At 47.4% G+C, this 16,414-nt stretch overlaps 1 protein-coding gene across 4 annotated transcripts in view; it reads right to left on the bottom strand.

The window, feature by feature from the left end:
* Positions 1–16,414, bottom strand: part of SMG6 (SMG6 nonsense mediated mRNA decay factor) — a 226,925-nt gene that overhangs the window by 111,202 nt on the left and 99,309 nt on the right. For all 4 annotated transcript variants that reach the window (XM_034639985.1, XM_034639986.1, XM_002918028.4 and 1 more), the window contains exons 11-13: positions 15,680–15,796; positions 13,957–14,125; positions 1,871–2,072 (exon numbers count right to left, since the gene is read on the bottom strand). In XM_034639985.1, coding sequence (XP_034495876.1) covers positions 1,871–2,072; positions 13,957–14,125; positions 15,680–15,796 — 488 coding nt within the window. The remainder of the gene's footprint in view (positions 1–1,870; positions 2,073–13,956; positions 14,126–15,679; positions 15,797–16,414) is intronic.

The following is a 16,414-nucleotide window of genomic DNA, read 5'->3' as shown; positions in this document are numbered from 1 at the left end:
AGAGTTTTTGATAAGTCAATATGTTTAACCAAGGGGAACCTATGCGAAAATTCTGCTATAAGTAATTATGTCACTGTTTACAGTAGTGCAAAAATTGAGAAGAGTCCCTTAGTTCAATAAAGCAAAGACTGGTTAAAGAAATCTTGGCATACAAAAGAATACAAAGTGATAATCAAAAATGATTCCATATAGGAATGGTTAAGCATTCAACTCTTGATTTGAGTTCAGGTCATGATCTCAGGGTCCCGAGATCAAGCCCCATGTTGGGCTCCACGCTTGGCATGGAGTCTGCTTGAGATTCTATCTCCCTCTCCCTCTGCCCCTCCCACTTGTTCTCCTCTCCCTATTTCTCTCTTAAATACATACATACATAATCTTTTTTTGAAAAATGATTCCATATAAGAACACATTAAAACAAGATTAAGTGAAAAAAGCAGATTACAGTCTGTATAATGACTTTAGTTTTGTATTTAAAAAAGTGTGTATACTAGTAGTTAAATATGATCATGATTAGCAAAAATAACAGCAATGTTACCACTGGGTAAAAGGACTGTGGATAAATTTTTCTTTCTTTTTTTTTTTTTTAACTTGTCTATAGTGAACATATAACTCTTCTACTAAGAACAAGTTTAAACATTTTAAATCTTCAATATAGTAATATTTTCATTCAATACAATCTCTCTCATATTTTTAGTTTATGGCTGGGATTTCGTTTTTACCATCTGACATTTTTTAAAACAACATCTACCTGGGGCGCCTGGGTGGCTCAGTCGGTTAGACGCCTGGCTCTTGATTTTGGCTCAGGTCATGATCTCAGGGTCCTGGGATCAAGCCCCATGTCGGGCTCTGTGCTCAGTGGGAGTCCGCTTGAAGATTCTCTCTCCCTCTCCCTCTGCCTCTGCCCCTTCCCCTGTTCACACGTGCTCTCTCTCTCCCTAAAACATATAGATAAATCTTTAAAAAACAAGAGCCATCTACCTATGTCTCTCTCTATACTTCATCTAGGTCAAAAGGCTTCCACTTAAGAAGCCATTTGTGGCCTCTTCCCCAAAGGCCTCCCCAAGGGATGTGATGTTAACAACTCCACAGAGAGGTCAGACACAGGCTTCCCCAGCTCAGCACAGGAGACTTTGTTCCCAGGATGTGTGGGTGCTACTTCCCCACCCTAGCAACTGCTACATGGGAACATGAAGCAGAGCAGACTGCCCTACCCTCCAAAGAGGGTAGTTGCCAAAGACCCAACTATTAAGCAGAGACTAAGAGTTCCACAGTCCCCACCAGGGCAACACGCAACGAGCTTTGTTTTCTATAAACAGACCAGAAAAACGTTCAGGTTAAAACACAGTCCTTAGAGGAAGGAAAATAGAAACCAGGCAGCGGGGAATGCTTCATATTCCTAAAAGCTTTTTTTGTAAGTTAACACATGGTGTCTGCTTCTCTCTAGTCACCTATTTATCACTCTCCTCCTTAGAGAAGGGAAAAAGCCCTGGCTGTTTTCCTAGCGCAGAGTTTTGTGGCTGGGGGGAAGGAGGAGAGGGGGGAGGAAGGAGGGTGCTTTAAGCATGATGCAAACCATTTGGAGCTGAGTGAGAGCACTGCCAACACAAGCTGCACTATTTAAACAAGTGAGGAAATGATCGTATATACAACATGCCAGCGAGCACACACACACACCAAAGGAAGTCGAGAGGGCTTTTTTTTTCAGGACACAGAGCTGGATGTCAGCAGCTAAAAGGTCGATATTTTCCCTTAACACCCTTCTCAATGACTTAATCATGTTCCGTTTGCACAGAAAACTTCCCAAGAATAAAAAAGTCTGGAGAATTAAGAGGAGGGGTGAATGGGGAGGGATGTTTGGCCTGGGGCTGACCTTATCCGAGGTTTTCTCCACGTAGCAGGGGTCCTGAGGGGCAGCCAGCAAGGGGACAAAGCCCGAGAGAAGCCGATCCTCTTCCAGGATAAGAAGGGTGAGGTCATCGTCCGGGTCCTTGTACAGTGGCACCTCAGACTGATTCACCGCAGTCAATATGTTACAGAAATCAGCCAGCATCGACCACACATCCATAGCAACCCTGTGAGAAATAAGGTTAGAAAGAAGAACAGCTCTAAAGAGGGACCAGTTGAAGTATTTTGAGCACTTGTGAGAAGGGAGGTACTGGTGGCAAATGTCTACGGTTGGCAACTGCCAGAAAATCTTACCCAGAACGCTAGGGTACAGAACTGCATCCATGGTAGCGATCTGGTGGGCGAGTGTGCATCTACGCAAAGTTGAAATTGATTAGGGGGAGTTTTTAAAATCCTAACCAGAGAGGAAAAGGAATTTAGAGAATCAGTTGCCTAATGCAGGTCCTGTCACCTTTCCAGACAGTGTGCCTGAGACACTTACTCAAACACTCTAGACACCCAGTGCCTGAGGCAGCTCCCAGAATTCCCCCACTTCTGTCCAGCCAAGTATATGCCACAAGATAGCAACAGAGCGCCAATCTCCCCTCCTCCCATACCGCCAGAGGGGCCAGTCACACCATGAAAAGAGTTGTGTGGGGTTTTTTCTGCTTATGATGCTTTAGAAATCTCTTCCCACATATAAGCAGGAAAACAAACACACACATATAGGTGAAGGGGATTAAGAGTACATTTATCATGATGAGCACTAAGTAACGTATAGAATTGTTGAATCACTATATTGTACACCTGAAACTAATATAATACTGTATGTTTATTGGAATTAAACATCCCCCCCCAACACCGACCCACCCAATAAAAAACCACATTCCTGGCCTGCCAAGATCATCCCAGGACAGTAAAGCAGATGAACCAGTCTCAGTGCTATTCTGGCCATCCCACTCCCTCTCCTTTCTCTCATTTGTGGAAGGTTAGATACAGGTTGACCAACCATTCCGGTTTGCCTGGGACTGTCCCAGTTTTTGTACCTATGGATGCAAAGTTGTACTTCAAAAGGCATGAGACGCACAGGAGAATTACAAAGAAAAGCTTTACAATAAAGGGTCAAGAGGTGGAGTGGCAAGAGGCAAGGAGCAGAGCTACGAATGAGCTACATCCTGGAATCTTCCCAGAGGAGTTACTGCGCATGAGCCAAAGCTGCTAGGGAGGGGCCTCAGCCTTAAGCAATTTGTTTTTCCTGCTGTCTAGGAGCCTTCGGGAGATGGCAGAAAAAAGGGCATTCAAGGGACATGCCACTGAAGGTGATGCTGGGGGAGAAAGTGGAGTGGGGGTGTGGGGACTCCCTGACTGGCTCCAGGTGGAAGGAGCCTGCACTGGTTTATTTACTGTAATCACTACACTAGGAAAAGGCAATGAAATGAAACATCTTGTTTTCAAGAGTGTCCTGGGAATCAGGCGGAACACAGCCCCATTAATCACACAACGGCACATAATCAACACACGTGTACTGCAGAAGTAACTTGCTTCACAGCCTTTGCCCAGGGAAAAGAACATGTTTGGGAAGAATCACCGGAGGGACGAGAGTTTTCTAAAGCCTTCTCTCTGCACAGACACCGACAACCAGACTCATTCACAAAGCTCCATCTTTTGGCTCAGCTGAGTTTGGCTGTCAGAAATGTTTAAATATGGAAAAAAATAAACAGTTGCAACACGTTTCTGTGCAGAGATCTGCCTGAGCCCCTTTGTGATGTAATGGGAAACGCGGCATTCAGGCTACCAGCTGTAGAATAAACAGAACTTTGAGGGTTAAAAGGAACTGAACTTTCCACGACCCCATCTGCAGAGAAGAAAATAATAAGAGGAATGATGCACTGCCCCACAGCTCTGATAGTTTATCCTCCGGTCCCGGCTGCAGAGACAAGCACCGGATGTGATAGGGCTGCTCAGGGCCGCCTCCGAGGTTAGCGCTGCCCATGGGAGACGCACAGGGAGGCTCTTCCAGCTCCCCACTTCCTCCCCCAGTGCCCTGCTGGCCACTTGAGCCCACTGCCTGAGTCCAATCCCACAGCGCTGGTGAGCTCTGGCCAACAGGCACTGCTCGGCTGCAGAGCAGCAATTTGGAAAATAAACAGGAAAGACGACAGTGAGAAGGAAGAAGGTGAAAAGTCTCCCAGCTGAATTCTTGGCTTAGGGGCCTTGGTTGGTGCTGTGCAGGTCAAGGACCTGACTGCTTCAGGACGTAGCTGGGGGTGGGGAGGTGTGGGCAGCAGCATCCCCAGTCAGGGAGGCAGCAGAAAATTACCCACGGCTGCCACAGTGGGAGGCCCCACATCCCTCTCTCATCCTCCCACCCCTACCATCTTGGATCCAAGACGAAGAAATATATGGTACCATGTGGTTCTCATTACCATGCTCCCCTGTCCCCTAAGGCTCAGATAAACCAAAACTGACTCCTCCCAGAGACTGCTGACCACCACTAGGGACCCCTGCCCACAGCTGCCTTCTGCCCATTACCACCCACCTTGTGCCAAAACCTTAAGACTCAACTGCAAAAATGAAGTGGATGAGAGTTCCTACCCCAGTGTTGGTTTTTAAGATAGCAGCTGGTGCCAAAAGACATAGGAAGTGTCCTTGAGTTCCCAACTGAGAAATATAAAGGGGCCCAAGGGCCACGCTAGACTAACCAGAACCAAGGGAATATACAAAATGCTTCAATGAAAGGTCATTTCTGCCCTGAGCCATTCAGACTGGTCTTGTGATTGAACTGATTCTAAGTAGCTGCTTTCTTCTGGTGTCTTAGTGGGATTGCCCGAGATCACTTCATCAGTTACCTCCTCTCCCAATGAGCACCACGGACAGGAACACACTAACTAGGCACCCATCCACCATACCATGACTCTCCACGGAGGGCGGGGAAGGGGAGCGTCAGGAAACTAGTACTAAAAGGAAGAGGTACTTACAAAAACTAGGTGAGGGGCACTTGGGTGGCTCAGTCAGTTAAGTGTCCGACTTTTGGGTTTTGGATCAGGTCATGGTCTCAGGGTCATGAAACCAAGCCCATCAGCTCTATACTCAGCAGGGAGTCTGCTGGAGATTCTCTCCCTCTGCCCCTCCCTACCCTTGAGTGCACTCACGCTCTTTCAAATAAATAAATAAATTTATTTAAAAAAAAAATCAGGTGAGATGCCTGACCTCAAAAGCTAAGGATGAGGTAATTCCTGGAACCCGGGCATCATCACCTCAGCTTACCCCCAGCCAGGCCTCTGGGCTGAGAGGTCAGTTCTATGGGTGAACATAGGATTTCCTGTCTGAGTGGAAGGGGAAAAGCTTAGCTTTTTCCTGCTCTAGCTCCTTATCCCAGGTAGGAGTACCTCTCAAGCTTCAACCCTCAGCAGCCTTTGGGTTCTGAGGGTTCAAAGTTAGCCTGGGCCAAGGAGGCCAAAGTCAAATTCTGGTGGCTATGAGTTTTTTCCCAATCTTCCAGGAACATTGGGAAATGGCTCTCCAAAAGGTTTTTCAGACAATCTCAAACAACCTTTGGTCCTAAATAGTGCTATAAGCCTGGGCAAGTGCCTTTGGCTTATTCTGGTCCCAAGTCATATTTTGGGGACGCTCCCAGAACCCACAAAATCCCACTACAGTTAGGATGCATTCTTCACCAAGCAGACACAAAGCAGCCAGAGAATATGAAACTGCATCCAACGAGTCCGTTTATGGCTCTCAGAATGGTGGCAAGGGAACCTCTCAAGCAGCTGTAATGTGATTAGTAAGCAAGGATCAGCAGTTGCTGGGTGACCCAGTGGCCCAACCCCACAGAAACACCACACACCAGGAAAGCAGACCCTTGGTTGGAGTCTGAACACCAGATCCTAGCTTGGGACAGACCAGCAGCAGCTAGTTAGAGGTATATACTCAGGACCAAGGCTCACTCACTTCCCTACAGACATGCATTCACTTACTCCACCAGGAAAGGAAAAAAATAAGAGTTAATTTACTTTTTATTGCCTCAGAATTCCAAGGTTTAATGTAGCTGTCAGTTTGAGTGCAGTGCAGCTGCTGGCCGATACAATGCAGCCCAGGCCAGCCCAGGTGACTGGGGAAACACATTTCACAGAAATGAACCAACACACACTCTTGGCTGGTTGTTTGGGGGATATTGACTTGGGGAATCAGATTAACCCTTCAGGCTGGGGTTATTTCTGCAAACACCACTGGAAAAGCAGCTTTAGTCCAAGGAACTGAGAAGCCCTGGTATAAGATCGACTAATAGGTTTCTGTGTTCCTGCACTTCTGGAGTTTTCTCACACAAGGTGTTATTCCACAAAATGCTCTGAAAGGTTAAGGTGTGAGACAGGTGAGGCAAATTATACCACAATAGATCTCCTTTCTAGAACTCAGAAAGAAAGGCAGATCTGCCCGCTTTATAGATGAAAGGTCAGGTAGGAACTTTTCTACAAGTTCCATCCAGGGCAGGGCCAAGGGAGGGAGACAGTTTGGAGACTGGAGTGCTAAGGTCCAACCAGGTCTCAGGCCATCCTTCTGGCAAGTCTAAGGAGGACTGAGCCCTCACACACCCCTTCATATTTTTACTGGGGGAACAGTGACTGGTGATTAATATCAAGTACAATGACCCCATGTTACAAGCCTGCAGGGGCCTGTGGAGGTGGCCATTTCCTGTGTAATACCAGCTTGTTTAAACACTAACATTCAAACTCCACAGCTGCAGAACAAACCCGGAAAGAGTTGAGTGAGAAGAAGCCCTGCATTGTGTTTCAGAGCTATGGAAGATCAGAGTTGTAGTACAGATGGGAAACAAGTTGGGTCTTTTGGTTCCTGAGATGAGGAGTTCTGGAAATATAGCCAAGGTGGCACAGAAACTAGGTGCAAGGAAGCTGGAAAAGAGAAAGCCCATGAACTATACATACAAAGGGGAAAGACAAAAGGCCACAACAAGAGAAATGCCCTTAGAATATACAATATGCTCTTTTAAAAACTTGTTTGCTTAAAGACCATTATATTCCAGCCCACAACTCCCAACATGGGGTTCCATGGCCAACATAAGACCACTGCAGCCCTGAGGACTTCCCACTCAACTGAAGAAAACTGCAGGTGGTGAGCAGCTAACAGCAGAAAAGGACCTGAATGAACCCAATAGGTCTGGTAGAGTCAAAAGAATAGTATCTGGGCTTAACATGGCTTAGGAAGCCCCTTTGTTAAGCTGAGATATCATGCCAACTCTGTTTCTAGTGGGCTGAGGATCTGGTCTGGTAATGCCAAGTAGCTCAACAGGCTCTGGGATGGGGAAGAGATGAGGGTGGTGGGACTCTTGGCAGCTCTCTCGGAGATTAAGGAACTGTAGTGTATTTTCCAGTTGCCGCCATGATATAAAGAGGAGACATGGGTGTCAGAGATCACTGTTTTAGGAGTTAAGACATGGACAGCAAGATATCCTCCAAGAATAACAGCTGTTTATTAGGTGAATATAAAAACCTAAGACTCGGTAAAAGATAATCCCTTCAGCCTTTCTAGTTTATACAAACAAGTCAACTTGGGCCCTTGGGAGAGTGTCCAACTTAAATTAATTCTGCCCAATAGGCAAATCGAATTCTGAAGCCCAGTCACCCTGCACTACTCCAAGAACATAAACTTCTTCACGTTCTTAGCAGTGCAGCTGGAGCCCTTTGGCCAACAACAGGTCACGGTAACCTCATTCCAGGATTTCTCAAGTACCTCTACTGTGCCTCCCTCAACCTCTATCTAGGTCAGTGCCTTATGTGATTGCAGTTTTCCCAAGCTACATTCAACATGTATAGCCTCTGTTGCATCACTATGGTGTGTTAAACCCATCAGCACTGTGTGTTTGGGAAAGAGAAGCCCCCAAGGGACCTCAACATCTCCACGGTATGAGTGGAGCCCTCGGTGGCCTCCCTGGTGCGGATTCTCACGGTTCCTGCCTCTCTAAATGTTTAGCTGTAACCACTCCAACACGTCTTCTTAGTTTAGCACACACTGGACCCAAATAACCTCAGCCCAGAGCTGGAAAGTACGCTCCCTGGGGTCAGCTGCTGTACCCTGTTGGGGTCAGACTGGAGCCTTAGGCCAACACCCCTTCCTCTCACAAGTCCTATGAGAGGAGTCGGGAGGGGACAGAGGCTCCTGCCGTGGGAGAGATCACGTGTGTCTCACACTCAGCACTTGGAGGAAGAGGAACCCCCTGGTGCCAGGCTGTAGTGCTGACGCCCCAACCCGGAGCCAGGGAGACTGGGTGGGGAGCCAGGGTAGCAAAGGGGCTTCCCACAGTCACCACCACTTCCTTCAGGGAAGTGCTGATGGACTATTACTTAGTGACCTCCTAAAATGCCCTTTTGGGAAGACGTATTAAGCGTCCTTGAAGGGGTGCCGATGAGACTTAGGATTAGTTCTTATTTTCAGAGCTGCCTGTGAGGCTGAGTGAACTAGCTGTTTTTTAACTCAAGAATTTCTATCTCGTCTACAGGGTCAACACATGTAGGCTCCCTGAGGAAATCAGCTTACTGCATACTCCCTACATATCCCAAGTCTCCCTATGTGACAGCACTCACAGGGCTCCCTACAAGCCTTTTCCAGAATGCTCTGTAGACTATACAAGACAAGCTATGGAAAAGTAGCAAGTCCAGGAATTTCTGGAGTTTTTTTTCTTCTTCTTTTTTTAACAGTACTCCAATCCAACAGTGTGATAAATGCATCCGAGCTACAATTAGGAAGATATATAGCATCAGAATGCGAAGGTCTGGGCAGCCTGGTGAAACACGGGCTCTCCAGAGCCCCAGCTATGTTTCCCATTATGTAACCCTGGTCATGGGCAGACAGCCAGACTCCAAATGAAAAAGAGACTCTGGCTTGGCACTGGTTCTATTTTCCTATCCTCATTCGGGGTCAGCGCAGTGTCATACAGCTGCAGAGAAAGCTCTGGGGATTAAACCTGGGAAAGCCTCCAAGACCAGGACCTGGGTTCAAGTACCAGCTGAAAGCAATAAACCAACTGCCACAGCTGGGCTAGGTTTGGATGTTCTCAAAGTCCCCTGACTCTTTCACTTACTGAGAACTAGAGATCAAGATGAGGGAAGATTTGGCTTCAGCAGAGACTATGAAATGAGGTAGGCTGTCCCACTGCCCTAGCTTGCCAAAGGTCCTGGGATGTGAGGGGTCACTATGCTTAGGCTCGTGAAAGCCTGTTGCTCTGCTCCTCTCCATCACCTGACATTCACAGCTTACTTTGTGCTCACGTGGTAAAGTGAGAAGTAGCTACCTCTCCCTCCTAACAAGAGGCCTAGTGTAGAAACCATGTTCCCCACTCCTCCTCCCCCACACCCCACAAGTAGATGGTCCCTCCAAACACTGTGGTCTGTTCTAAATAGACCAAAGCACTCTACACTGTCTTTTACAGCAGCCCAAGGCAACTTTTCACACCCTGCTACAATCCCCTGTACCAAAATCTCTGGGGATATAAAGCCATCCTATTACAAATACAAATGGGAAGTCAACCTACTTACTTGCTGACTCCAACACACATACCTATGAGTGTCACTATGTGGAAGGCACAAGTGGCCCTGAAATCCTTCCTGCCCTTGTCACTCTGTGGTGTTGGTGATGTCCTGTCATCATCATCCTATGTGCTTCACATGTGCCTAAGTGGATACTGCCTAGGGCATGTAGATTTGACTGGGAAGAAGAGGAATATGGGCAAAAAAAGGAGAGAACCAAGGAGACTAACAATGAGCTCTGGAATTCCTCTAAGAAAGCTCTGGAACAATTCTCTAACTGTACAGGGAAAGAAGGTAATGAAATGAAAGACAGGGAGTGAATGAAGGGAGATAGATGAAATAAGGGTCCAAGTGTGTCAGGGAGACAAAATTTGGGAATGAGAGTTTCTGGAGGAGAAGCACACTGAAGTAAGCTATCTGATCACCCTATGTTAGGATCAGTGATGGATCTGTCTTTGTGGAGAACAAATGCAGGCAAAAACCAGTGAAAACCTGCAAAGGAGAGATGTTAAGTAGAAGCCATTTCCTTCCTACTCTCTTGAGAGCATTCTTAAACCCTCCAGAATGAAGATCAGCACAAGGACCTTGGGAGTGTCGCAGGGATTACTATTCCGACGTCTACAGAACTCTCTGGAGTATGTTATTCCCAACGGCCGTAAAAGAAGAGGCTCCAGAGCATGAAAGATCAGTGAGCATAAGAGGCCACTCTGAGATCCACAGAACCACCATGCCCTGCCAATCTCTCAAGCACGGTACTCACTCAGTGAGTGTTAGGCAGCTATATAAGAAACTGGAAAGGAGGGAGGTAAATTCTCATTCCACTTTTGCAGCACTTGGATCTGACAGCTATGAGGTGGGACTACCCTCAGTGGTGGTCAGGCCAGGTTTGCTCTGTTCAACAGAGGCCCCAGCCCTCAAACCACCATGTCTTGTGGTCAGGCCTCAGGACAGCAAAGCTCCTCCTTTATGCTTAAACCTGCATTCCAGAAACAACCAGCTGGTGATCCTGACTGCACGGAGAGCGCACAAGGGGACTCCATTCTCTAGCACACTGGCTGCTCTAGCCTAGACTGGATTCATCGGTGGTGCCCACAGCTATACAGGAACTTGTTTACTAGGCAATCAGACTCAATATTTGGTCAGTATTTGGTCAAATTTGTTCTCCCTGTGAAGAACAGTCTGAAAGAAAAAGCAAATGTGTTCAAGTGTCCCAACCCCCTCTGCCTCTCTGTAGCCTTGGAGGTGAAGCCTAGCTGGGGACGGCTGTAGCTTGGACCACGTGCCCAGCTGCAGATTGAGCCCTTGCCCAAAGATGGGCAGCAGCTTGCATATGCCGGCAACGGGCCATTTGCTACAGCATCCAAAGAGAAAACAGACTCAGCACCTCAAGCAAATGAGGCCCAGCACTTCCTGTGTGAGCTTTCCATTTCCTCAGCCAAACAAAAGCCAAAGGGAGTGGGAGAGGGAGGAGGGATGAAGGGAGATGGGTCACAGAAGAGAGTTAACAGGACTGATGGCCAGGATATGGATAAACAGGGGCTGGGTGGACCATATCTAAGGGACCTGTGGTTTCGAGGTGAGGTGACCCAGGGAAGGCCCAAGCTCCAGGGACAGATGGTCCGCCTCCCCACCCCGAGAGGAAGGGAGGAACACTGTGTGACCCCTGTGCAGGCTCAGAAGCAGTGGCTTCAGATACTTGGAGAGCTGAGACCTTCCTTGTCAGTTTCTTTCCAAAAGTGCAAATTGCCTATTCGGCATTATAGATTAACAGCCTGAAAAGTTTGAGGCTGTACGTGTTAACTCTTTAGGGAACACTGCCGGGCAACGGCTGCCCCTAGCCAGCAGATGAGTCCATTCCTTTGTGTGAGGATGCAGAGAACTGTTTGATGCTATGAGTATCAGCCACACAGTTACAGAGCTAGAGCTGGGAGGGAATGGGGAGAGAGGACTTGACAGTCCAGAGGAAGAGAGGGGGAGAAAGAGGCACACAGTCCACACAGAAAGGTCAATAAACTGGCCAGAAATCTCTCCTGCGGCCTTCCCTCTATGGGTCACCCATGACTGGAGAGACTCACATGGGCAGCCCCCAGCCCAGAGAAGTACCATCGGCAGCAGCCTAGGTCTCCACATCCTGTCCTCCAGTATGTGCCCCTCCCAGAGGAGAGCACTGAAGAAGAATGATGAAATGCTGGGCATGGATGCTTGCTCTCAAACACACACACACTCACACACTCACACACACACACACACACACACACACACACACACTCCCAGCACAAAGCCTGAAGGACCTGAGTACATGTGCCTGCCAGACATCACAAAACAGAGCACAGAGCAGGGGGATGAGAGAAAGAGAAAGGAAAAGGAGAAAGAGAGAGACAGAGACAGGAAGAGAGAGAAAAGTAGAGGGAGGAAGAGAGATGGACAATCAACAGAGTTGACCAGAGATGGGGAACACCAATGTGCAAACACATTAAGAAACTATTGTGCAAACATGAACACACACACAGTGACACTAACATAAGAAAAGAATGGGATACATAGGGAGCAGGAGTCAGCAAACTTTCTGTAAATGGCTAGACAGTAAACATTTTAGGCTTTGCAGACCATAACGTCTCTACTGTTAACTACTCTCTCTACTGCTGCAGTGTGAAAGCAGCCACAAAGTGTAAACAAATAATCATGGCTGTCCTCCAATGAGACTTCATGGACACTGAAATTTGACCTTCCTAATAATTTTCACAAGTCATGAAATATTATTCTTTTGATTTTTTTTTCAACTGTTTAAAAATGTAAACTATTCTTAGCTCCTGGGCCACAGTTTGCTGACCCCAGATACAGAAACACAAAAACATCAGACGCAGATAAATAGAGGCAGGCAGGCAGGAACACGCCAAGACAAGCAGAGACAGGCAGGCTATAGGTGATGCAGGCAGGGAGACACAGACGAGGCAGGCAGAGGCAGGTAGATTAAGGCAGACCCACACACACAACAATTCCCCTTCCAACACACAGATGCAGACTGACACACAGTCATGGACAAACACGGACACAGACACAGGCAGTCTTGGACTCAGATATTCAGAAACATATACACATACTCCCACCGGACATAGTCCCACACATAGAGACACGCACAGGACCAAAGCACACATGGACTGACACGGACCCAGAAACAGAGAGAGACATGCTGAAACAGATCCCTCATGGAGACACATGAATCCCGCAAAGAGACCCGTACACCCAAGGATAGAAAGAGACACAGACACAGATAGGGACACAGCACACAGAAATATGTGGGCACATATACATGGACAGACAGGACAGGTACTCCAAAAGACCCTTAGACCACTAGACAGACACACACAGCCCTTGCACTCAGACACAGACAGATACCCGGACATACACAGACAACCAGAGCCAAAGAGGCACACACAGAGACAGAACCTACACACAGATATGGACATAAGAAACAGCCATGCATGCGAGGCGCCTGGGTGGCTCAGTCGGTTGAGCATCCGACTCCTGGTTTTGGCTCAGGGTCCTGGGATCAAGCTCTGAGTTGGGTTCCCCGCTCAGCAGGGAGTCTGCTTGTCTCCTCTCCCACTGCCCCTCCCACCACTTGGACACTCTCTCTCAAATATAAATCTTAAAAAAAAGAAAAGAAAGAAGAAAAGAAAAGAAAAGAAAAGAAAAGAAAAGAAAAGAAAAGAAAAGAAAAAAGAAAAGAAAAGAAAAGAAAAAAGAAATAGCCACGCATGGTTACACAACTAGGTAAATATGCCACTGAAACGTATATTTAAAAATGGTTAAGGTGACAAATTTTGTTACATATATATTTTACCACAATTCACAAAAAGAAAGAAAAAAGTCACACAAACATACAAACAGATCTACATAAACACACCCAGGCAGACACACGTACTCCCCAGACCAACACACCCCACACCTAAAATGCTCTGACAGATAGCAAGGGGATACGCAGAGACAGGAAGATGGGAAATGAAGTGAATGGAAGAGAGAGGCATGCGTATTCGCCCTCCGTTCAGGTATGAAAGGAAGGCCCAAGCAGAGTGCATATAGCGGCACCAAGCAGCAGCAGGACATAGCCTGAAGGACGCGTGGAGATAAACTAAAAGGGACAGTGAGAGACAAGGCCTCCCCCTCACAGGGACACATGCCCAGACTTGACACACACCCAGGCAGCTGCAGACATGGTAGGCATGAACAGCATGAAGTGAAAGCAAGAGAGCAAGAGCAAGGACAAAGAACAAAAGAGCAAGGTATGGAGTAAGAGAGAAGTACAGACCGAGAAGAGGAGTGACGGACCAGACAACAGGGGACAATAGCCTAAAGCATCAGGGGACAAGGAAGGTGTTCAGGGAAATGAAAAAGCAAAGTTCAAATGAGCAGGGAAGACAGGAATAAGCAGACGGTGGGTGGGAAGCAACAAAGAGGACCAGGAGGGGAGCTGTGGGAGCACAGGTGGGCCAAAGCCAGCAGTGCTGAAGGGATGAGCAGGCCGACTCACTGTGAGGGCAGGTCCAGGGATGTGGGTGGAGGATTCCAGGTGTCTGGGTAGCCGAGCATCCAGTCCGACCAGACTTTTACACTGGGGAGCAGTTCCTTCAGGTCCGGGACGAAGGAAGAAACCTTGATGTCATCTTGGTCATCCTCATCCTCAGGAGAGGACAACTGAGCTGCAGAGGCAAAGGGTGAGAACTGGGCCTAGGTCTGCTGTGGCCCATGAGTGAGGCCTGAGGCACTGGGATGGCAGCAAGCTCTTAGGGAAGGGAGACCAAGTCCACAGGAAAGCTAGGCCCAGAAGCGAAGGACAAGTGCCAGCACCTAAGAGGATTCTGAAAAGCGGGACAAAGAGAGAAGCAGTACACTGAGTCTGCCCCTGCAGACAGCTGTCTCTGCTCCACCTGTGGCCTGGCTGAAGTCGCCACCCCGGCCTCCAGCCCCCACCTTTAGCTTTCCTTCAGCACAGCACTGAGATGGCCCCAGAGCTCCTACCAAAACTGCATCACCTGAATTTGACCATGAGGAAATCTCAGAGAAACCCAAACGGGAGGACATTTGACAAAATAAGTGGCCTGTATGCTTCAAAAATGTCAAGGTCATGAAACATAGAGAAAGACCTGAGAAAACCATTCAATGCCAGACTGCAGGAAACTAAAGGGACACGGTATCTAAATTGCAATGTGTCATCCCGGAGTGGGTCTGAGACCAGAAAACAACTTTTTTTTAGGACAAACTGTACAAACTCAATAAAGTCTGTAGATTCAACAACAGTACTGTATCAGTGTTGGCTTCCTGATTTTGACAACTGCACTGTCATGTAAGGGAATGTCCTTGTTATTCAGAAATATTCAGTCAACTATTTGGGGGCTACCACATCTACAACTTACAATCAAATAGTTCAGAACAAAAATAATAAGCACATATGTGTATACAGACAGAGAGAGAACGTAAAGCAACTACGGTAAAACGTAACAAATGGGAAATCTGGGTGAAGGGTATGTAAGAGTTCTTTGTATAATTCTTGCAACTTTTCTATAAATTTGAAATTGTTTCAAAATAAAAAGTTACCTTGACTCTCCCTCCAAAAAAAAAAAAAAAGGCAGCTCCAGAGTCTGGGGGCATTCAGAAAATTGAAGTGGCAAGGGGACAACAGAGGTGCCTCAATCCTCACCAACAGTGACCAGGAGCTGAGAGAAAGGGGCAACCTTCAGCCCCACCTTACACGGCTCAGCAGACAGGCTGAGATTTCTAAGGGCAACCTTAACGCATGTGGGGACACTGATCAACTCAAGGGCTAAAAACAGCCCGTGCTCTGGTTCAGTGAGTCGTCCAAGGTGGCTGGGTCCACAGTGGTTACAACACCCACCAGTACCAGACAAAGAGGGACACAGACAGAGCAGGGAAACCAAAACATCAATTATGAACAAAAACGGAAACACTCTTTGTTGGTTTTCTAACGTTGCAGGAACCCGCAGCAGCTCATAGGTACAGTGAAAATCTTAACTACTAGAGAAAAAGGGGAGGGGATAATCCCCCCCAAGGACAGAGGGCTACAGAGGTAAACAGAATGCAAAAGGAGGTGGGACTAGTTAGGGAGGCAGAAGGAAGGGGGGTTACTAGGAAGAGCAAGAATATCAAGTGGAAGGCAGGGTGGCATTTTGAGCTTGTCTGCACAGGGCCGAGGCAGGGGAAAGGCCATCAGTCAAGAGGGTCCCTCATCTGCTTACCTTTAGCAGACTCCTTAAGTAAGTAGGAGCAGCGCCGCACCAGGAGAGAAAACATGGCCAAGCCCAGCGCTGCGGCTTGCTCCTGGATCACAGAGCGACACTCCTCTGAGAAGCAGTCTGAGGAGAGGCAAATGAACTCCGTCAGTGCCCTGGGGGATCAAGGGCTACTCTTCTCTACCTTACTAGGTGCACATCCTTGGTCATGTCACCGAGCGCCCTTTCCTCATCTAAGACTGGGGATAGTAATATTTCCTCTCTCAAAGTGTCGCTAAAAGGCTGAATAAAAGAATGCACATGCAGCATTTACCATGATGGCTGGTATATGGGTAAGCTCTTGATAACACCGTCACAGGGATCCCCTGTGTAAATTCTGCATCACTTTCACAGGACCAGGTACCCCAAGTTGGACGGTTTGAGCCAGAGTTACAGGCTCTCTGTATTTAGTTGGCTACTAACATGTGAAGAAGCTACAGTAAGAAGAAGTCACGTTCAACTAACTCAGTCTCTCTAACACATAGCTAGCAGGAGTACAAATACCAATTCAGATCACAAGAATACAAATTTAAGTTACCTTCTTGAATCATTGACCTTTGGTTCCATCCTTACCTTCTGTCACTCCTCCACTTACAAGTAACCTATTTTCACTGCATGAGTTAATTTTACATAGGAAAACAGGCACATAAGCCCTCGACCAGTGGTACTTTTTATTTTCACAAATTCATTCCCCAAGGGCTA

Source organism: Ailuropoda melanoleuca, chromosome 13 (assembly GCF_002007445.2).
Source record: "Ailuropoda melanoleuca isolate Jingjing chromosome 13, ASM200744v2, whole genome shotgun sequence".
In the NCBI taxonomy this organism is placed as follows: Eukaryota; Metazoa; Chordata; class Mammalia; order Carnivora; family Ursidae; genus Ailuropoda; species Ailuropoda melanoleuca.
Note: the sequence above shows the minus strand (reverse complement) of the source record. Positions and strands in the feature narration are given on the sequence as shown.